Consider the following 18,606-nt stretch of genomic DNA (forward strand, 5'->3'; position numbering starts at 1 on the left):
CTGCATCTGTTGGATGGGCTGTTATAAGCTCAAGAAGTTATGTTTTACATCCTCTGCAGGTGCGTTAATGACGGCCAACACAAGGATACCACGGTTTGAAGTCTTCATGAATGGCTCCTTTATTATTCGAAAAGTTCAGCTTCAGGACCGAGGACAGTACTTGTGTACAGCACAGAACCCGTATGGTGTTGATAAAATACTCATCACTTTAACAGTGGTAGCACAGCAGCCAAAAATTGTAGCTTCTCATTATAAAGATGTCACAGTTTATCTGGGCGAAACCATGAAAATGGAATGTCAGGCTACTGGAGTTCCAGCTCCTCACATTTCTTGGATTTTCCCAGACAGAAAAGTCATGCAAGCTGGAGCCACTGTGGATTCGAGGATAATCATTTCTGAAAACGGAACCTTAATCATCAAAGAAACTACATTTTCCGACAGAGGGATTTTCAAGTGTGTTGCTAACAACGTGGCGGGGGCCGACAGCCTTACAATCAGGCTTCACATTGCAGCCTTGCCTCCAATAATTCAGCAGGAGAAGCAGGAAAACATTTCGCTTTCCCCTGGGCACAATGTATATATCCACTGCGCCGTGAAAGCCGCCCCCATGCCGAGCATCCGCTGGATACTCTTTGATGGCACACAGATCAGGCCATCCCAGTTCGTCAATGGCAACATGTTTGTTTTCCCCAATGGAACTCTCTACATACGCAACATTTTGCCAAGAGACAGTGGGCGCTATGAATGCGTCGCAGTTAACATCGTGGGAAATGCCAGGAGGACAGTCCACATCGATGTGAAGAAGCCTTCATCCAATGCCAAGATCACTGCAAGTTCACCACAGAAAACGGATGTAACCTATGGTAGAACCCTGCGCCTGGACTGCAGTGCAGCTGGTGACCCATGGCCAAGGATATTGTGGAGACTACCTTCAAAGCGGCTAGTTGACTCTCTCTTCAGGTAGTATGCTGTTTGTCATGATCATATGCCTCTTCACCTTTCTGTAGTTATTACTACTTGTTGCTTTTTTGCAAATATGTTTCTTTGAAAAACAAATGTACAAAAATAAGGGAAGAACTTCTCAGTATGGGCTACCATTACGATTCATTATTTTACCACTAATTCTTGCTCTTTTAGAACAGGCCCCATTTTACGCACTGCTGAGATGCGTGCACAGCTTAATTGACTAACGAGCTCCAGAAAGTTCAAGAAAGGGATAAAGACCATCCTCTTCACAGACTACTTTAACCAATAATGCAACATAGAGGAGATAGCGGGCTAGTCCCCACTGGGAACATGATAGGGTGAGCACCGTGTACACCCGAGAGATAACCAGAATTGCTGAGGATATGATAAACAACATACAGATAACTAGAATTATCTGGATCTATGTAAATCTAAGATGAACATAGTACACTAGATACTAGTAGGATGATTGATTATGGTATAAATGTGTCTGTATTGAAAATCATCTCAGATAATGCTAACTCTGCATTGTAACACCATTATTGAAGTTCATGTAAACCGCTCCAAATTGACTCTCTAGTCATTAGTAGCGGTATATATTGGCGTCGTAAGGGGGGGGCAAGCCTCATAGACCTAGTTTTAGAAAATTCCAGGTCATTAGTGGACCAGGCAGGAGCAATCTCCAGTTATTCCTTCTCTTGCCGGCACTGTCATCTAAAATAGCACCAGCGACACCTAGTGGTAGTCTTGTGGTACTATAGCAAGGGGTCATATTTCCATACAATGACAAAGAGGACCTGATGGAATAATGCTGCTTGTGAGGAGACTGGCAAGTAGCATTATTCTTTTTACATGGGAGTCAGCAACTTGAGGTACTAATATACTGCAAGTTGGTGACTCCCATAATAAATCGAGGCGCACTGAAAGCCCACCTCTTAATGCGCCTTGACAACTATGCCATTAATTGGCTGCAAAGTACAAGTACTTAATAACTAGAATTGCACATCTATTAAAATTTTTAAATCACATGTACTAGGCCAGAAAAGAACAAATCCTTTGTTCGACCGAAAAGATGTTCAAAACACTCCAATATTTGTTCTTACCTTCCTTCTTCAACAATACAGCAAACCCTAGAAAAAGGCCTTAGGTATTTAGCATCAGCCAGTGTGATCGGAGGTAATAAAGAAAAAAAACTCACCAAACCTAAACCTGTGGTCCAGGGTTACAGTGGATCCTGTTATAAGTGAGAGCAGCCATCTGGGATCCTCATATTACTGCTAGTGTTGGGCCAATGGAAGTGATGTGTGAACAGCCCAGCACTGAATGCCGGCAGGAGAAAGATGTAGTCTAACAAAAGCCAAGGAGGGCGCCTTTTCAACCAATGATCAAGTCATTATTTAAACCAGGGGGTCCCAACAAGGATTGAAGTTTTGGCGTGTATTTATTTATTTAGATTTCTATTCTGTTCTCCCAGAAGCTCTGAACAGGTTACAAGTAGACATTCACAATCGTTTGAAAACAGACTAGTCATGACAACAAATAGGTTACAGTAGACAATAACAGAGCTTATTCTAGAGACCAGACTGGTCATAACGAAGAGTACTAGGAGAAGTATATTGAGGAGGCAGTTTTTAATGGCCCGATTGGCGGAAGAGGAAGGTCTTTACTGCCCTGCGGAAGGTCATTAGTGAGTCTAGCGACCTGATCTGTGTGGGTACTCGGTTCCATAGCTGAGGTAGGAAATGGCTGTAGGATCGTTTGTATGCTGTACTCATTCGGAGGGATCTCCCTGTGGGAATGCTGAGTCTTTGTTCTGCTTTTGAGCGGAGGGGGCGGTTAAGGGTGTATAGGTGTTGCTTGGATGCTATGTAGTATGCTTGGGTTAGAAAAAGAGGCCAAACCACTCTAGACCATACATGTTTACCTATCAACTATGCAGTACTGCTTTTGTGTTTGGGCTCCTTTTTTAAGACCTCCACTTTCGTTCCTTTTTCATGCCTGTTTCCGTTGGATTTATGCACTGTTTGAATCATATTTTTTTCCCATTTTGCATGGTTGATGGGTACACATGCATGGTCTAGTGTATTTTGGCCTCTTTTTTCTAACCGAAGCACACTAATCTAATCTAATTTCCATCTTATGTACCGGATCATTCCAGCAAGGACTCAAGCCAGTTAACAAAGTTTAAAAGGATATAATATAAAACAATAATGAAAGTAATAGAAAAATTTCCAATAAAAATAAAAAAAAAAAAAAAGAAAAATTTCCAATAAATTAGATGGCCTTCAATCTTTTATTCATGATATAGTCTTCACCTCATTATGCCGTCTCATCGCCCTTGACACCTGTATGTCACTATTGTTTTTATTGGTTCTTTCCATTCATGTTTGTCTGATTTGTTCCCCTTTCATTGGGTCTTTCCATTTATGTTTGTCTGATCGGTTCCCCTTTTCGCATGACATCAGTTCATGTAGATTGGTATATGATTTGTTAGATGTTTTTAATATATGTGGAATATGTTTGCGTGATTTGATTTTGTTACATGATTTTAAATGCTGTCCCCTGAGGAAGGTGTCCTCTATACGCTGAAACTTGGATCCTTGTTGGGACCCCTGATTTAAATAAAGACTTGATCGTTGGTTGAAAAGACGCCCTTTTTGCCTTTTGTTAGACTGTCTTTATCCCAAGGCGAGGTGTTCTTCTGTTTGCCTGTCTGCTTTGTTCCCGAGGAGTAAGAGATAGCCATGAACCTAAAAGAGCACTTGGGGTCCAGCAGAGGTTTGGAGCCATTAGGATAGGGTTCACAGCTGCCTCTTGCTGTTGAAGAAAGATGCTGAGACACCCTATACGAGGGGTAGGCAATTCCGGTCCTCGAGAGCAGGAGCCAGGTCAGGTGTTCAGGATATCCACAATAAATATGCATGAGATAGATTTGCATCTCAAGGAGGAAGTGCATGCAAATCCATCTCATACATATTCCTGGTGGATATCCTGAAAACCTGACCTGGCTCCAGCTCTCGAGGACCGGAATTGCCTACCCCTGCCCTATACTGTTAACACAGGCGGTTTGAAGTTTCCGTACTTTAATTTTGACAATTAATGCAGGATAACTAAAAAATATTGCCTCAGATCGGTAAACAGGACCCTTCACAAACCAAATCATGGTTCACTAAGGCAGATCTATGAAGTGATAACTCAAGAGGATCCTCAGATGCAGTAGATAATTGCAAAACTTTCTAATGGGAGTATAGGTTTAAGGGATTTTGATCCCAAACATTCTTTAGGTCTCTATTGTAACTTAGCATGAGATAATGTAGGATCATACCATTATTGCACACTGTTAGTAAATAGAGGCCTTAATGCTTTCTTTCTTCCATTCCCTCCCCTCCTCCATTCAATAGCTCCATATTAGGCAAACATCTTCAATAAAATGCAGTGATTCTTTAACAATTTTCAAACTTTCCAGTCAGTACCCGTAAATACAAAAATAAAAATTCAGTAGAGGTTAAGGGCCCATTTTTAGGGATATTATTATCCTTTAAATTTCAAACTTGTAAGTTGATTTTCTAGGTTCTTAGCTGTTCTTTATGAAAAACAATATCTTACATCAAAGAACTGGGAAGCGCCAAAATCTTCAGAGTCTTATCCAAATCATCAAGTCTAGCTTCTACTTTACATTCGCTGATGTAGGCCACTTTCTTCCTCTGCTTCAAAATCCTTCTTTATAGAAAAAAATGTTCCAGTGATCACAACCTTTCCCCAAGTCATCATTCTCCATCTAGTGATTTCCATAGAGAGCACAAGCTCAGTCAAGTTCAAATCCACCATCAATTGTACAGTAGCCCTTCAGAATTAGTCAATAAGATATTCAAACTAGCATCCCCATCTCAGGAAGAAAGAAGACAACACCTTTCTAGTTGAGTCTTCCTACAACTTAGCTGGAGGGTGGAGTTTTGTTCAGCTTGGAAGCCACAGAGACTTGGCAGCAGGCAAGCAGTCTTTTTGATCTTTAGGACTTGCCAAATTTCTGTCTGTCCAGGATAAAGTAATAGGCCTGCCATGTTAGATCACTTTTCAAGGTAATAAATAGAAATAAAACCCCCCATAAAAGGAGGAAATAAAGCGATACCTTTTTTATTGAACCAATTTAATATATTTTATGACTAGTTTTTAAACACCAGAACCTTCTTCCTTAGGTCAGGACAATGTGAGCATAGGGTGATGCTCGAATACAAAAATCTGTTGACTGCCTGAAGTGACTGATGATTTCACCACAGATTTCCCTGTTGTTGAGGCAGCCAGCATTCCCAGCAATTATATTCCAGGCATTGCAGCTTCAGATGGAGGTCAGTCAAAGATCTTGGCTCTTCATCTGCTGACTAAGATCTGGACTAAAGCTCTACTTGGCTGTGTTGCCAGAGGCTTTAAGGCCACTGAGCTCATCAGTGAGGCAAAAGTAAGGAAACTGGTATTCCTTTGAAATCGCAATAGCATGAGGTGCTATTATAAACCAACCATCACAAATTCTTTCATTTTCTTTCATTCACTAGTAAAACAAATGCTTTATTCACAATACTTATAATCATATATTTTTATTTACCGTATATACTCGAATATAAACCCAAAACGGAGGGAAATAAAGGTTGACTTGAATATAAACTGGAGGGGTTAATATTCAAGTGCAGTGCCTTCCCTTCCCTTATCCTGCCAGGCTCTGAACCCTGTTCCCCCTCCATCCCTGCTCTGCCATGATCTGCATCTAGCCTCATCATTCACTCCCTCCCTCCCCTGCCAGTCTCTGAACCCAGCCCCCCTCTCTGCCTGCCTGGTTCTCTACCCTGTTTCCCCCCCATCCCTCTAGATGCTTTGCAGGCCTCCATCAGGCCTGCAGTAAGTCCTGGTGATCCATCAGTGGGCAGGAAAAGCAGGGATCCATCCTGCTCCTGTCCCAGCTGATTCTAAGAATTTTTACTTCCCTCCTGCCTCCCCCACATTCCTTTAGAATCCTTGGTGGTCCAGAGGTGAACGGCGGCAGGAGTAGCCTTCCTTCACTCCTGCCTGTGCAAAGCCGCTAGCTGATTGGCTGCCAAGAGTTCTCGTGGTTCTTTTAAATTAGTCACGAAAAACAGTTTTTATAAAAGATAGAAAGAGGCCGCAAATACTTGTAATACATTTACTCCAAGGGAGCGAAAGAATGAAACCAGAGGAATTTAAATGATGCCAAAATGAAAGTGAAAGTAATGATCACCATGGCACCGCCCTCTTCCGCCGAAGTCACACCCCATTCCGCTCCAGCCTCGCCTCCCAACTCCGCCCCCTCAACCTTTTCTCGTGCTTGGAACCACGTCGGAAGGACATCTGTGCATGCACAGGTGTGACACGGAGACATCACACACATGCGCGCATGCACAAGATGTCACCGCATTGTATCTGTGCATGTGCAGATGCCTTCCTGATGCGGTCCTGAGCTGGAAGCTTTTCAAAACCCGGACAAAGTGCCGGATTTTGAAAAGCCGTCTGGATTCCTAGACATGACCAAATAAATCTGGACGTCTGGTAACCCTACTAAAACTGCCCCAGGCTACCCTACCTAGAACTTTACCCCATCTTTGGAGTTTTCAGGAACAGTCCCTCTTATCCTGTTTTTAAAATACCAGTTGATCAGTGGCCTGTGCCATTTTGCATTATTGCTGAACTATGGTCTATACCAATGGTGTCCAACCTTTTGGCTTCCCTGGGCCACATTGGCCAAAAAAAATGTTTCTGGGGACCGCACAAATGCACAAATGCTGCAGCAAGACAGAGAAGGGAGCTGGCAAAACGGTAAACACCCGGGGGCAGCAGAGGAAAACACTGCATCGCTTTCGACCGGGGCCACACAAAATGCATCACGGGGCCGCATGTGGCCCTCTGGCCGCAGGTTGGACACCCCTGGTCTATACTAATTACGATACAGAAAATTCACAATGGGCTCAGCCTCCGTTCATCTGGCACTGAAAAACAGAACCAGCAAGGCGGAAGCAAATTGTGATCACTCCTGCTCAGTGGCGTACCTAGCATATGTGACACCCGGGGCCCATCATTTTTTGACACCCCCCCCCCCCCCATCTATATGAAAAATATGATTTTTAGTAACAATCTACATATCGCACAACAAGAGTGTACCTAGGAAAAGGCAGCATCTTAAACACTGCCGTGAGCACTAGAACACCAACACATACATTGTAAAACTAAACAAACCAGATCCTGCACAGTCAATTGATCCAGTACAGTCGATGCTATCAGAAAGCCATATCCCTTTCATACACACAGACAGATACACTTTTGCCCAATATGGAATAATCACAAACTAAAAATAGAAATATGTAGACAAAAGTTAAATTGAACTGCCAAGAAACCAGACTCTGCATACAATGCAACACCACAACACCACAAAAACAGTAATACATGTCCTCTAATACTGTGCAAAATATAAAGACAGTAGATGTAAATTTGAAAAACTGACATAACAATCACCACTTTACAAATTAACAAATAAAAATAAAACAAATAATGAGAAATATGAAAATACCATTTTATTGGACTAATCCCTTAAGCTCGGTCCTCATCCCCACAAACCACCTATTTCCATCCACACAAGCCTTGAATTGTTTTATATTGAACTTATTATATTAAAGTATAAAAAGAAACAATATTCTGTACAATTGTCAATTTATAAATCAGCGTCTTCTCCCCACTCTCTCTTCCCCATTTCCCTTCAGCGTCCTCAGCCCACTCTCTCTCCACTTTCCTTCAGCGCATGCACATAAAAACAAGCAAGTAATTTTATATCATTTTCATTCTATTCATTCATAGAAATTAAAGTCTAAATAATGCCAGTCACATAACAAAACATGATTTTACAAAAATAATTCTCTGCAGTCAAGCCTGCAAGACTAGATGTCTTTCAGCAGCTCCCCTCCCTCCCTCCCCATTACCTTCGTGGCCAAGTCAAAATGATCTACCAACAATAAAATTTTAAAAACACAAAGCATATTGTACGCAGAGAAAATGTTAATTATCATTTATATTCCGCGGGTTTTCAAAGAGGTCAAGGCAGATGACTTTATGCAATGTCACCTCAGTAACAACTATACAAAAATAGACAAATATACCCCCTCCCTTTTTATTAAACCGCGATAGCATTTTTTAGAGCAGGGAGCTGCGTTGAATGCCCCATGCTGCTCTCGACGCTCCCTGCGCTAAAAACTGCTATTGCAGTTTAGTAAAAGGGGCCCATAGTGCAAAATATAGACAACATATATAAATTCACAAAATGGACACATTTTGATCACTAAATTGAAAATAAAATCATTTTTCCTATCTTTGTTTGGTAATTTCATCAGTCTCTGGTTGCACTTTATTCTTCTGACTGTGCATCCAATATTTCTTCCCTTCTTTCAGCCTCCTATATGCTTCCTCTCCTCTAGACATCATTCCTTCCCCCACCTTTTTCTTTGTTTCATCCTGTCCCTTTCTTTCTTTCTCTCTCCATGCCCCCTTTCTTTCTCTATGTCTGTCTTTCTCTCTCTTTCCCCATGCCCCATTTTTTTTCTTTCTTTCACCCTGCCCCCTTTCTTTCTTTCTAGATCTCTGTCCCCCCCCTTGCTTTCTTTCTGGCTCCCTGGCTCCCCCCCTTTCTTTCTTTCTCCCTTCCCTCCCCCATGCCACCACCGCTACAACCACCATGCTGCCACCACCGCCGGGGAAAGGCTGCCACTTGCCATCGGAAACAGGCTGGTGCTGAATTCGCCCTCCTTCTTTTCCCGCGGGCCGACCAACTCTGGCTGCCCGACGTCAATTCTAATGTCGGAGAAGACGTTCCGGGCCAGCCAGGCAGCGATTGGCTGGCCCAGAACATCCTCTCCGACGTCAGAATTGACGTCGGATGGCTAGAGTTGCTCGGCTCGGGGAAGAGAAGCAGGGAGGGAGAATTCAGCGCCGGCTTCTTTCTGATGACGGCAATGGCAGCCTTTCCCCGGCGGCAGCCTATTCCCCAGTAAGTGGCCAGCTGTACACCCCCTCGGGCCTTGCACCCGGGGCGGACCGCCTCCCCCGCCCCCCCTTGGTACGCCACTGCTTCTGCTCTTGAAAATCCCAGGATAGGAAAATGCTCAAGCAGATCTCGGAGAACAATGGACCCTTGTACACATAAGGCCGGTGAGGGAAGTGCTCTGACGATCATAGGAATTCTATGTGTATCGGAGCATTTACCGCGCCAGCTTGCGCTAAAAACCTCTAGCGTAGCGTGATAAAAGGAACCCTTACATTGTGAGCCTAACAGGGAAATATCTTCTGTACCTGAATGTAACTCACTTTGAGCTACAACTGAAAAGTGAATAAGCCAAATAAAATATTTCTGTTTGTTTTTCTATTTTTTTTTTTCTGCATGTAGAGACCAACTGGGAAAATTTGCTTCCAACTACATCAGCCTCTGTATGAATGTGGCAATAGAAATTGATTATACATTTTCAAAAGTGTTTGCGTGTGTGTGAGAGAGAAGGGCAGGTGGGATGTGTGTGTGTGAGAAGGACAGAGTGACTGAGGGCAGGTGGGATGTATGTGAGAGAATTTGGCCATAATTACTAATCAGATTTCACATTTCATTTTCCCACAGAAAAGAGGAAACTGTATTGGTCACTAATGGCAACTTTTGTGGAGATCTTCCTTTTCTTATGTTCCTTTTCACTTAGTTTGTAAGAATAACATACCACCTGTCATGGTGTCAATTTTCCCGTCCTCGCTGTCGCTTTCGCTGCCCCATTCCTGTAAACTCTGCCTTAACCGTACAACCTTGAACACTTATGATTTTAAAGTGTTTGAGGCTTGTGCAGATGAGGACAAAGCTTAGGCATTGGCGGAATGAGGCATTATGACATCACAATCTGAGCTCTAGAATGTTGCTACATATGATTTTAACGTGTTTGAGGCTTGTGCAGATGAGGACAGAGCTTTTAGGGATAGGAAAAGAACTCGCCGGCACGGGAAAATGAGTTCCCGCAGGCTTACAGAAGGCGATGAAGCATATCTATCCTACTGCTGTCCCCCCAATTACGATTACCTTTTTAACCATCGCCACAACCGCAAAGGCGGTGGTATAGCAGTCATTTTTCAAAACAATCTTTTAAGCCTTTACGACCAATCTTCAAAAGATGCTACAATTGAATATCTTCATCTTAAATGTAGTCTAAACAATCAACTTAATTTTTTACTACTTTACGTCCCCACCCCCCTAGGAGAAAACAAATTCGCTCTCCTTCAGGATATCTTATTTGATTTTTGTTCCTCATCAACCATTTCCCTCATCTTGGGCGACTTCAATATTCATTTTGACGACCTTACTAACTTACATACCAAAGATTTACTTAATACCTTAAAACCTCTCAATTTACATCCAAAAATAGATGAGCCAACCCATATTGCAAACCACACCTTAGATATGATTTTTGCCCCACTATCTCACCATCTTACTCTTTCTAACCTGATTATTAATCCCGTTCCATGGTCAGATCACTATTTCATATCTCTTTTCCTTAATTTAACCAAGTCAAGACTTCCACATTTAGCACCCAAAATAAAAACCATTTCTGTCCGAGATTATTCCAAATTAGATAACATAGACATAACTTCTTTTCTAGACCTATCTATTCTCACTCCTTCAGTCAATTCTACTGAAAACCTTCTATCTGCTTGGAACCTATCTTTGACATCTCTCTTAGACAAAAAAGCTCCACTAACAACCAAAACCATATCAGTCCGTAAATTATCAAACCCTTGGTTCTCGGCAGAACTTCGCCTGATCAAACAACAACTGCGCTCATTAGAACGAAAATGGAGACATAATAAAACCCAACCTAATCTTCAAATGTATAAAGAAAATGCCATATTATACAAAGAAAAAATTAATCAAGCAAAAAAAACATACTACTCTAATAAAATCGACAAAGCTAAAAATTCATCCACTTTATACAACATTTTAAAAACAATAGATTCAAAAAACAAAATAAATAACACCATTCATAAATCTACATTAAAAGCACAAGACTTAGCGGACGCTTTCATCCAAAAGATCACCAACATACGTAATTCTTTCACCCCAAATACAACAAATCACTCAACAAACAATAGCAAAACAAAACTCATACCAACAGCAAAATGCGCAAACTTCAAAATTCCCTCAATTACAGATATAGAATCCCTTTTTCAACAAGTAAATTTAAAAAATTCTGGATCTGAGATCATTCCACCTTTTTACTTAAAAAAACATTTTTCACACTTTGGACCTTTCATCCTTTCACTTATTCAGAAGAGTCTACTCACAGCTACCGTTCCTCCACTTTGGAAAACTGCAATCATTACACCAATCCTCAAAGATCATAAAATTAGTATAAATGAACTCACAAACTACCGCCTGATAGCTAACTTACCATTTTTGGCAAAATTAACAGAGAAACTCATATTTAATCAACTCTCTGATTTTATAGAAAACACTAACGCACTTCATCCCAACCAAACAGGATTTCGAAAATTTAATAATACGGAATATTCTTTAATAGGATTAACATCAAACATACAATATCACTTAGACCACCACAAATCTGTCATTCTTTTCTCATTAGATTTCTCTGCTGCCTTTGACACCATAGACCATGATCTACTTCTACAAAGGTTAGAATCAATAGGCATAACTGAGAAAGTTCTATCTTGGCTCTCTTCATATCTTGCTAATCGTACTTCCTCTGTTAAGTTTAATAACGAAATGTCAACAACCTACTCCTCTACCTTCGGAATCCCTCAAGGATCCATTTTGTCTCCTCTCCTGTTTAATATATTTCTTTCTCCATTGCTAAGCATCTGCCAGTCCATAGGCTTCACCCCATTCTCTTATGCCGATGACATCCAGCTCATTCACCCACTAGACCCAAAAAACAATAATGAAATTATATCCATTAATCACAAACTTGAAATAATACAAAACTGGCTTAATACAAACAAACTGGCTCTCAACGTAAATAAGACTAAATCGATGTTATTTACCTGGAGAAAAGACATAACCTTGTTAAATTCATTCACCCTTAATCATACCCCACTAAATCTTGTCTCCACAGTTAAAATCCTTGGTGTAGTAATCGATGATAAACTGCTCTACCACGATCACGTTTCTCTCACTGTTAAAAATTGCTTTTTCAAACTTCGTATGATCCGATCGATCGCCAAATTTCTGAGCCCAAATTCTATTAAAGTATTAATTCATTCGCTAATTATAGCAAAACTCGACTACTGCAGCGCACTCCTCCTTAACATTACACAGAAAGAAAAAAGGAGACTTCAGCTGATACAAAATACCGCCATTAAATTAATATATAATGCTAGGAAATACGACCATGTATCACCATTATTAATAGATGCTCACTGGCTTCCAATTGGTCATAGAATCACCTTTAAAATAATACTGCTCATCTTCAAAACCTTAGCTTTCGACGAACCTCAATTTATATCTAGACTGTTAATACCCCACAATTCTCAACGATCACTTCGCTCTTCAAGTCAAAACCTCCTCACAGTTCCCTCTCTGAAAATTATTGGTACAAGAAGAGCAGACATATTCTCTGTGATGGGACCTCAATGGTGGAACGCCCTGCCACAATACATTAGAATCGAAAAAGACATTATAACATTTAAAAAACTTTTAAAATCTTATTTATTTAAAGACGCCTTCAATATTTAAATGTTTAGTGAGATTCCAGATTATGCTGCGGTTTAACTTCCCCTTACCCTCCTGTTCTTCCCGTTTCTTCTACCTTAAATTGAAAATTGTAACTTTTATCCTTTCCCTCCCAATTCATGTTTGTCTTTGATGAAAATACTTTGTTAAATGTTAGTTTCTTTTATTATACTGTATTTTATTTTGTACATCGCTTAGAGATTCTAATAGGCGATTTATCAAATTTATTAATAAACTTGAAACTTGGATGGGAGAAAATTTGTCCCCATGTCATTCTCTAGTCTGTATTCCAGTTTCAGTGACCTGTATTTGTTATGTATGCTGCCTAGTTAGTTACTATTTAACAATAAAATGTCCATTCCAAAATTTCTGCTGCTCAAAGCTCAGCGGTACTTGGTTGAAATTTTTCAATTTAGGGGGTAATTGACTTGAAGAGGTTGGGAAACACTGAGTTAACCCTCAATTTTGCCCATTTCCAGCTTTTTGCTCTAGTGCTTCAGGAGAGCAATATTTACCTTTAGCCAAGTTGACTAAGCTAAAAGTCAATCCATCCAATATTCATTTCAGACTATCAAGGGTTAATTTGGATAATTATTTGGGGGAAAATAAACTAGGCTCCCCGTCGGGGAATCGATCCCCGGTCTCCCGCATGACAGGCGGGGATACTTACCTGAACAATTTGGTGCTGTTTACCTGGCCATGAATGGCTCCTGGCCAGCTAAATAGCGCTACGCTGGCTGGCTAATATACAGCTGCTGAATATTTGTGGTCAGTAGCTAGTGCAGTCACCACCTATGTTAGCACCAGTATTCATTGGCCGACCAGCTAAGTTGAACGGTCAGATAGCCATGCCTAAATAGCAGATCTGTCTTTGGTTGCTATGACTTAGCCAGTCAGCTGATGAATATCGACCTCACCAGCTATGTCAAACTCAGCTAAAAATAGACCAGAGTGGGGTTACCAGGTGTACGGATTTCCCCGGATATGTCCTTCTTTTGCGGACATGTCCGGGGATCCGGACAGCTTTTCAACACCCTGTACTTTGTCCGGGTTTTGAAAAGCTTTCCTTTGTGCAGGAGGGCATGCACGTATACGACGCGATGATGTCACGCGCACACGTGTCATATACACGCATGCTCATATATCATTGTGTCATATACACGCATGCTCAGATGTGCTGTCCGACGAGAACAGGCGCGGGGGGGCGGGGCTGGGGGTATGATGTGGCAGAACCGGGGTGTGACTGGGCTGGCCTATTGGCGGGTCTAGGGGTACGGATTTTCCAGATGGAAAATCTGGTAACCCTAGACCAGAATGTCAATGCCGGTCACCAGCTATGGCCTGGCGTTGATATCCCATGTTCACCAGCAACCACAGGAGTCAGCCTGGCTGTTTCTCACAGTGTGAATATCAGTCCCAATGAATTTCACTGATTTTTGCTTGGGAATGAATGGGTTATCCCCGTCAGCCTTGCGGTCCACTGGAGCAAGCACCTCATGTATGAAAAAAGGCTAACCTGCTTATCTATAAGACCAGTGGCGTAGTAAGGGGGGGAGCGGATGCTCCAGGTGCCATCTTGGTGGGAGCACCGGCACCTCTCTGCCCCCCCATGCCACACTAACGCCCTCCCTTCCCCACCCCACCCCCACCTCTTTAAATCTTCGCCAGCATGAGCAACTTTTCCAGCTTGCTGCTCCCCTCTGAAATCACTTCCAGGTCGTGGGGACAGGAAGTGACATCAGAAGGAAAGCCAACGCTAACGTGAGCAGCAGGATGGAGAAGCTACTCACACTGGCGAAGATTTATAGAGGTACCGGGGAAAGGAGGGCACGAGTGTGGTATGGGAGATGGGGGAGGGGAGGGGTAGAGAGGAGGGCACTACTGCTCCGGGCGCCTCCTACCCTTGCCATGCCACTGTATAAGACCATCCAATTGAAAAATCAAATCATTTTTCTTGGGCTTTATTCATTATAGTTTGAAATTCATATTATTTATGATTTCATCAAATTATTTTAGGAAAGATTTTAAGATGAGAACTTTTAGGGTTTGATTTACTAAAGTGTGCTCCCTATTAGCACATATTAATGGCATTAAATAATGGCATATACAAATATTAAAGACCATTTGTAAAGGATCAAAAATAAGCATTGATTTTAAATTCCCTGTAAAAATTTTTAAAATTTTCATAAATGTATTAGTTGAACTATTAATCTTTTTTGATTAAATATAATGGAGTTTAGGTCTTATAAGAAGATAATTAAATATTGATTTAAGTAATCTATACTGGTAGGGAGGTGGGGCAATAGCCGGTGATGTTATAAGGAGGCAGGAGTGTAATTTATTTCTCTCTTGGAGTAATCCCACATTTGGAAAACATTTACTCCTAAGTCTGAGGCTTGCCCCTATTAGTATTAGATTAAGTCTAATTCAATTTAATCAAAAAAGATTAATAGTTCAACTAATAAATTTATGAAAATTTAAAATTATTTTACAAGGAATTTAAAATCAGTGCTTATTTTTGATCCTTTACAAATGGTCTTTAATATTTGTATATTTTATAGATAAAGTACCATTTGAAATTTGTAGTGTTTTATTAAATAATGGCACTCATAGCATTAATTTGTTTTATTAGAAAATGGTCTCTTTGCCAAAAATCTTTAAATAGTATTGCACATGTTAAAGCAAGTCAATGTGTTTCAAGTAAATGTAACCGTTTGAGGTTTTGAAAGCAACCTGACTTCCTTTCTAAAACACAGTATAATGCTATTTTTAATTTAGTATCTTATATAGTCTATTTCTTTTTTTTTTTCCAATAGCTTTGAATCCAGGATCAAGGTCTACATAAATGGCACTTTGATCATCCATTCAGTCACGGATAAAGATGCGGGAGATTATTTGTGTGTGGCCAGGAATAAGATTGGCGATGATTATGTGGTGCTTAAAGTCAACGTGATGATGAAGCCAGCCAAGATAGAACACAAGAATGACGTGCACCACAAGGTTTTTTACGGTAGTGACTTGAAAGTAGACTGTGTTGCTACGGGTCTTCCAAACCCTGAGATTTCCTGGAGCCTTCCCGATGGCAGTATGATTAATACCCTTATGCAGTCAGATGACAGTGGAACACGAACAAGGAGATACGTTGTGTTCGACAACGGGACACTCTATTTCAATGAAGTGGGGATGAGAGAAGAAGGGGACTACACTTGTTATGCTGTAAATCAAATTGGGCAAGATGAGATGCGAGTGAGTGTCAAAGTGGTGGCAGAGCCTGCCACTATTAGAAATAAAGAATATTCTGTTATCAGTGTCCCCTATGGAAATGTTATTGCCATATCATGTGAAGTTAAAGGAGAACCCACTCCCAAGGTCATGTGGTTTTCTCCAACAAATAGGCCTTTATCTTCTTTGCCTGACAAATATGAAGTATACAAAGATGGTACCCTTCGGATTCTAAAAGCTCAGCGATCTGATAGTGGGAATTATACTTGTTTAGCACGGAACGGTGCTGGAGAAGAGAAAAAGATCATTCAGATCCAGGTTAATGTTCAACCTCCAAAAATTAATGGACATCCTAACGCGGTAATGACCATTAAAGAAACAGCCATGATAAATAGTCGAAAGCTCATTAATTGTAAAGCTGATGGCATACCTACCCCACGGGTCCTGTGGGCCTTTCCGGAAGGGGTAATATTACCTGCACCATACTATGGAAACAGAATAACAGTCCATCGCAATGGCACCCTTGAAATCAACACTCTAAAAGAAACAGACTCTGTGCAGTTGGTGTGTATTGGACGCAATGAAGGAGGAGAAGCCAGGTTAATTGTGCAACTAACCGTTATGGAGCATATGGAGAAACCTACCTTCAGAAACTGGTTTAGTGAAAAGGTTTCCATGGCAGCAGGGCATACCATCAGTTTAAATTGCTCTGCAGAGGGGAAGCCAGAGCCGGAAATTGTGTGGATACTTCCGAATGGAACCCAAATTGAAAGCGGCCACCGTTTCCACAGAATTTACCACAGTAAGAATGGCACATTACACATCAGAGGCCTTTCTGTCGCAGAATCCGGAACGTACCGTTGCACGGCTCGGAACCGAGCTGGCTATATAGAGAGACAGATCTCTTTGAATGTTGGTTTTAAGCCAGAAATCAGTAGCCCATATAATAACTTGGTGAATATTATCAATGGAGAAACACTGCAGCTTCAGTGCACCACACAGGGAATTTCACCACACAGTCCTCGACCACGTGTGTCCTGGACATTACCGAATGGAGTGGTACTAGACACACCGCAGGCATCAGGCCGTATTTCTCTTTTTGAGAATGGCTCACTCATTATACGTGATGTATCAGTATATGACAGAGGGACCTATCTATGCAAAGTATCGACAGAGTATGGCTCATCAATTATGAACGTTCCTGTGATAGTGATAGCTTATCCTCCACGTATCACCAATGGGCCAGCACCTGTCATCTATACCAGAACTGGAAATACCGTACAGCTGAATTGTATGACTATTGGAATCCCTAAGGCAGAAATCGCTTGGGAGCTTCCAGATAACTCAAATATGGTTGCGGCGGCTCAGTCTCGCCTATTTGGGAACAAATTCCTTCATCCTCATGGGACGTTAGTTATCCAGCACCCTTCACAAAGGGATGCAGGTCTCTATAAATGCACTGCAAAAAATATATTAGGCAGTGACTCAAAATCAACATATATACATGTATTGTAAAAAAAATAACTCTCTTATAAGGACAGAATGCCCGAAAAACTGCCAAGCATGGGTAGTACACATTGTACTATGTATTAATGAAACCTGTTGCACCATGACTAGGCGGGACAAGTACTGTAGCCATGTGTTAGAAGTTTCCTAATTAAAATTCTGTTGCATTTTTGCAATAGACTTAACATTAAAACAATTAAAATGGGCTGTATAATTCTGGAAACTCTTGTTTACTGAATGCAAACCAACTTACGGGGCTGATGCATTAACCTGCTTGAGAAGCTTTTTTTTCTTTCTTTTTTTTTTCTTCGCAATAGCTCATTAATGGGTAAATTTGGAAAAAAGGGCATGTGGAAAAGCTTTCATGGGTCCATATTTGAAGAAAAAATAAAACTGTAACTCAGGGGTCCTTTCGCTACAGTGCGCTAACTGATTTAGTGCATGCTAAAGATTAGTACACACTAAAGGGCTCCTTTTACAAAGGCACGATAGGGCCATAAAGCACAGAAGAGCGCGCGCTAAAATGCCGCGCGCGCTAGCCCGCTACCGCCTCCTCTTGAGCAGGCAGCAGTTTTTCGTCTCTCTAATCCGGTGCGTGTGCTAAAAACGCTAGCGCTCCTTCGTAAAAGGAATCTAACGACAACACTACAAAGCAGGGTACCATTAACCAAATTACCTATCTCAAAAAGTATTTAATACATATAATATAGCTAGACAGGTTTTTTATTTAAATATACTGTATTTTTTATTAAATAACACAAATCTTAACACTGTATTATACATTAAACATAAATGAATCCATATTGCACTTCCAGTTACTAAAATCTGCATTATCCCACAATACAGTGGAAGAAAACCTGGAGCTTGTACTCAGTCCATTCCCAAGCCTTTTCTGATGAAAATAAAGCTGTTCCACATCATAGTCTGTGTGTATTATTTCATTTCTCCAGTATTCTCCAGTGTTCCAACAAGCATATGTTGATTCTTAGACAAAGCTGTTATAATGCCTTCTCACTCCAATTCAGACCGTGTCCAGCCAGCCCGACGTAGCACCACGTTTCGCTATTACAGCATCTTCAGGAGCTGAAACTGTGGCAGGTTTTCAACTTCTTTACTGCTTCATTTCATTATAGATTTAGCAACTGCAC

General features: G+C 41.1%; 1 protein-coding gene across 2 annotated transcripts in view; it reads left to right on the plus strand.

Moving 5' to 3' along the window:
- The window catches only part of MXRA5 (matrix remodeling associated 5), a 61,276-nt gene extending 43,646 nt beyond the window's left edge, over positions 1 to 17,630 (plus strand). For both annotated transcript variants that reach the window (XM_033948630.1, XM_033948631.1), the window contains 2 exons: positions 60 to 960; positions 15,547 to 17,630. In XM_033948630.1, the coding sequence (XP_033804521.1) occupies positions 60 to 960; positions 15,547 to 17,467 (2,822 nt within the window). In that variant the 3' untranslated portion in view covers positions 17,468 to 17,630. The remainder of the gene's footprint in view (positions 1 to 59; positions 961 to 15,546) is intronic.
- The last annotated feature ends 976 nt before the right edge of the window (positions 17,631 to 18,606 follow it).

This window comes from Geotrypetes seraphini, chromosome 6 (genome assembly GCF_902459505.1).
Source record: "Geotrypetes seraphini chromosome 6, aGeoSer1.1, whole genome shotgun sequence".
Taxonomy (NCBI): Eukaryota; Metazoa; Chordata; class Amphibia; order Gymnophiona; family Dermophiidae; genus Geotrypetes; species Geotrypetes seraphini.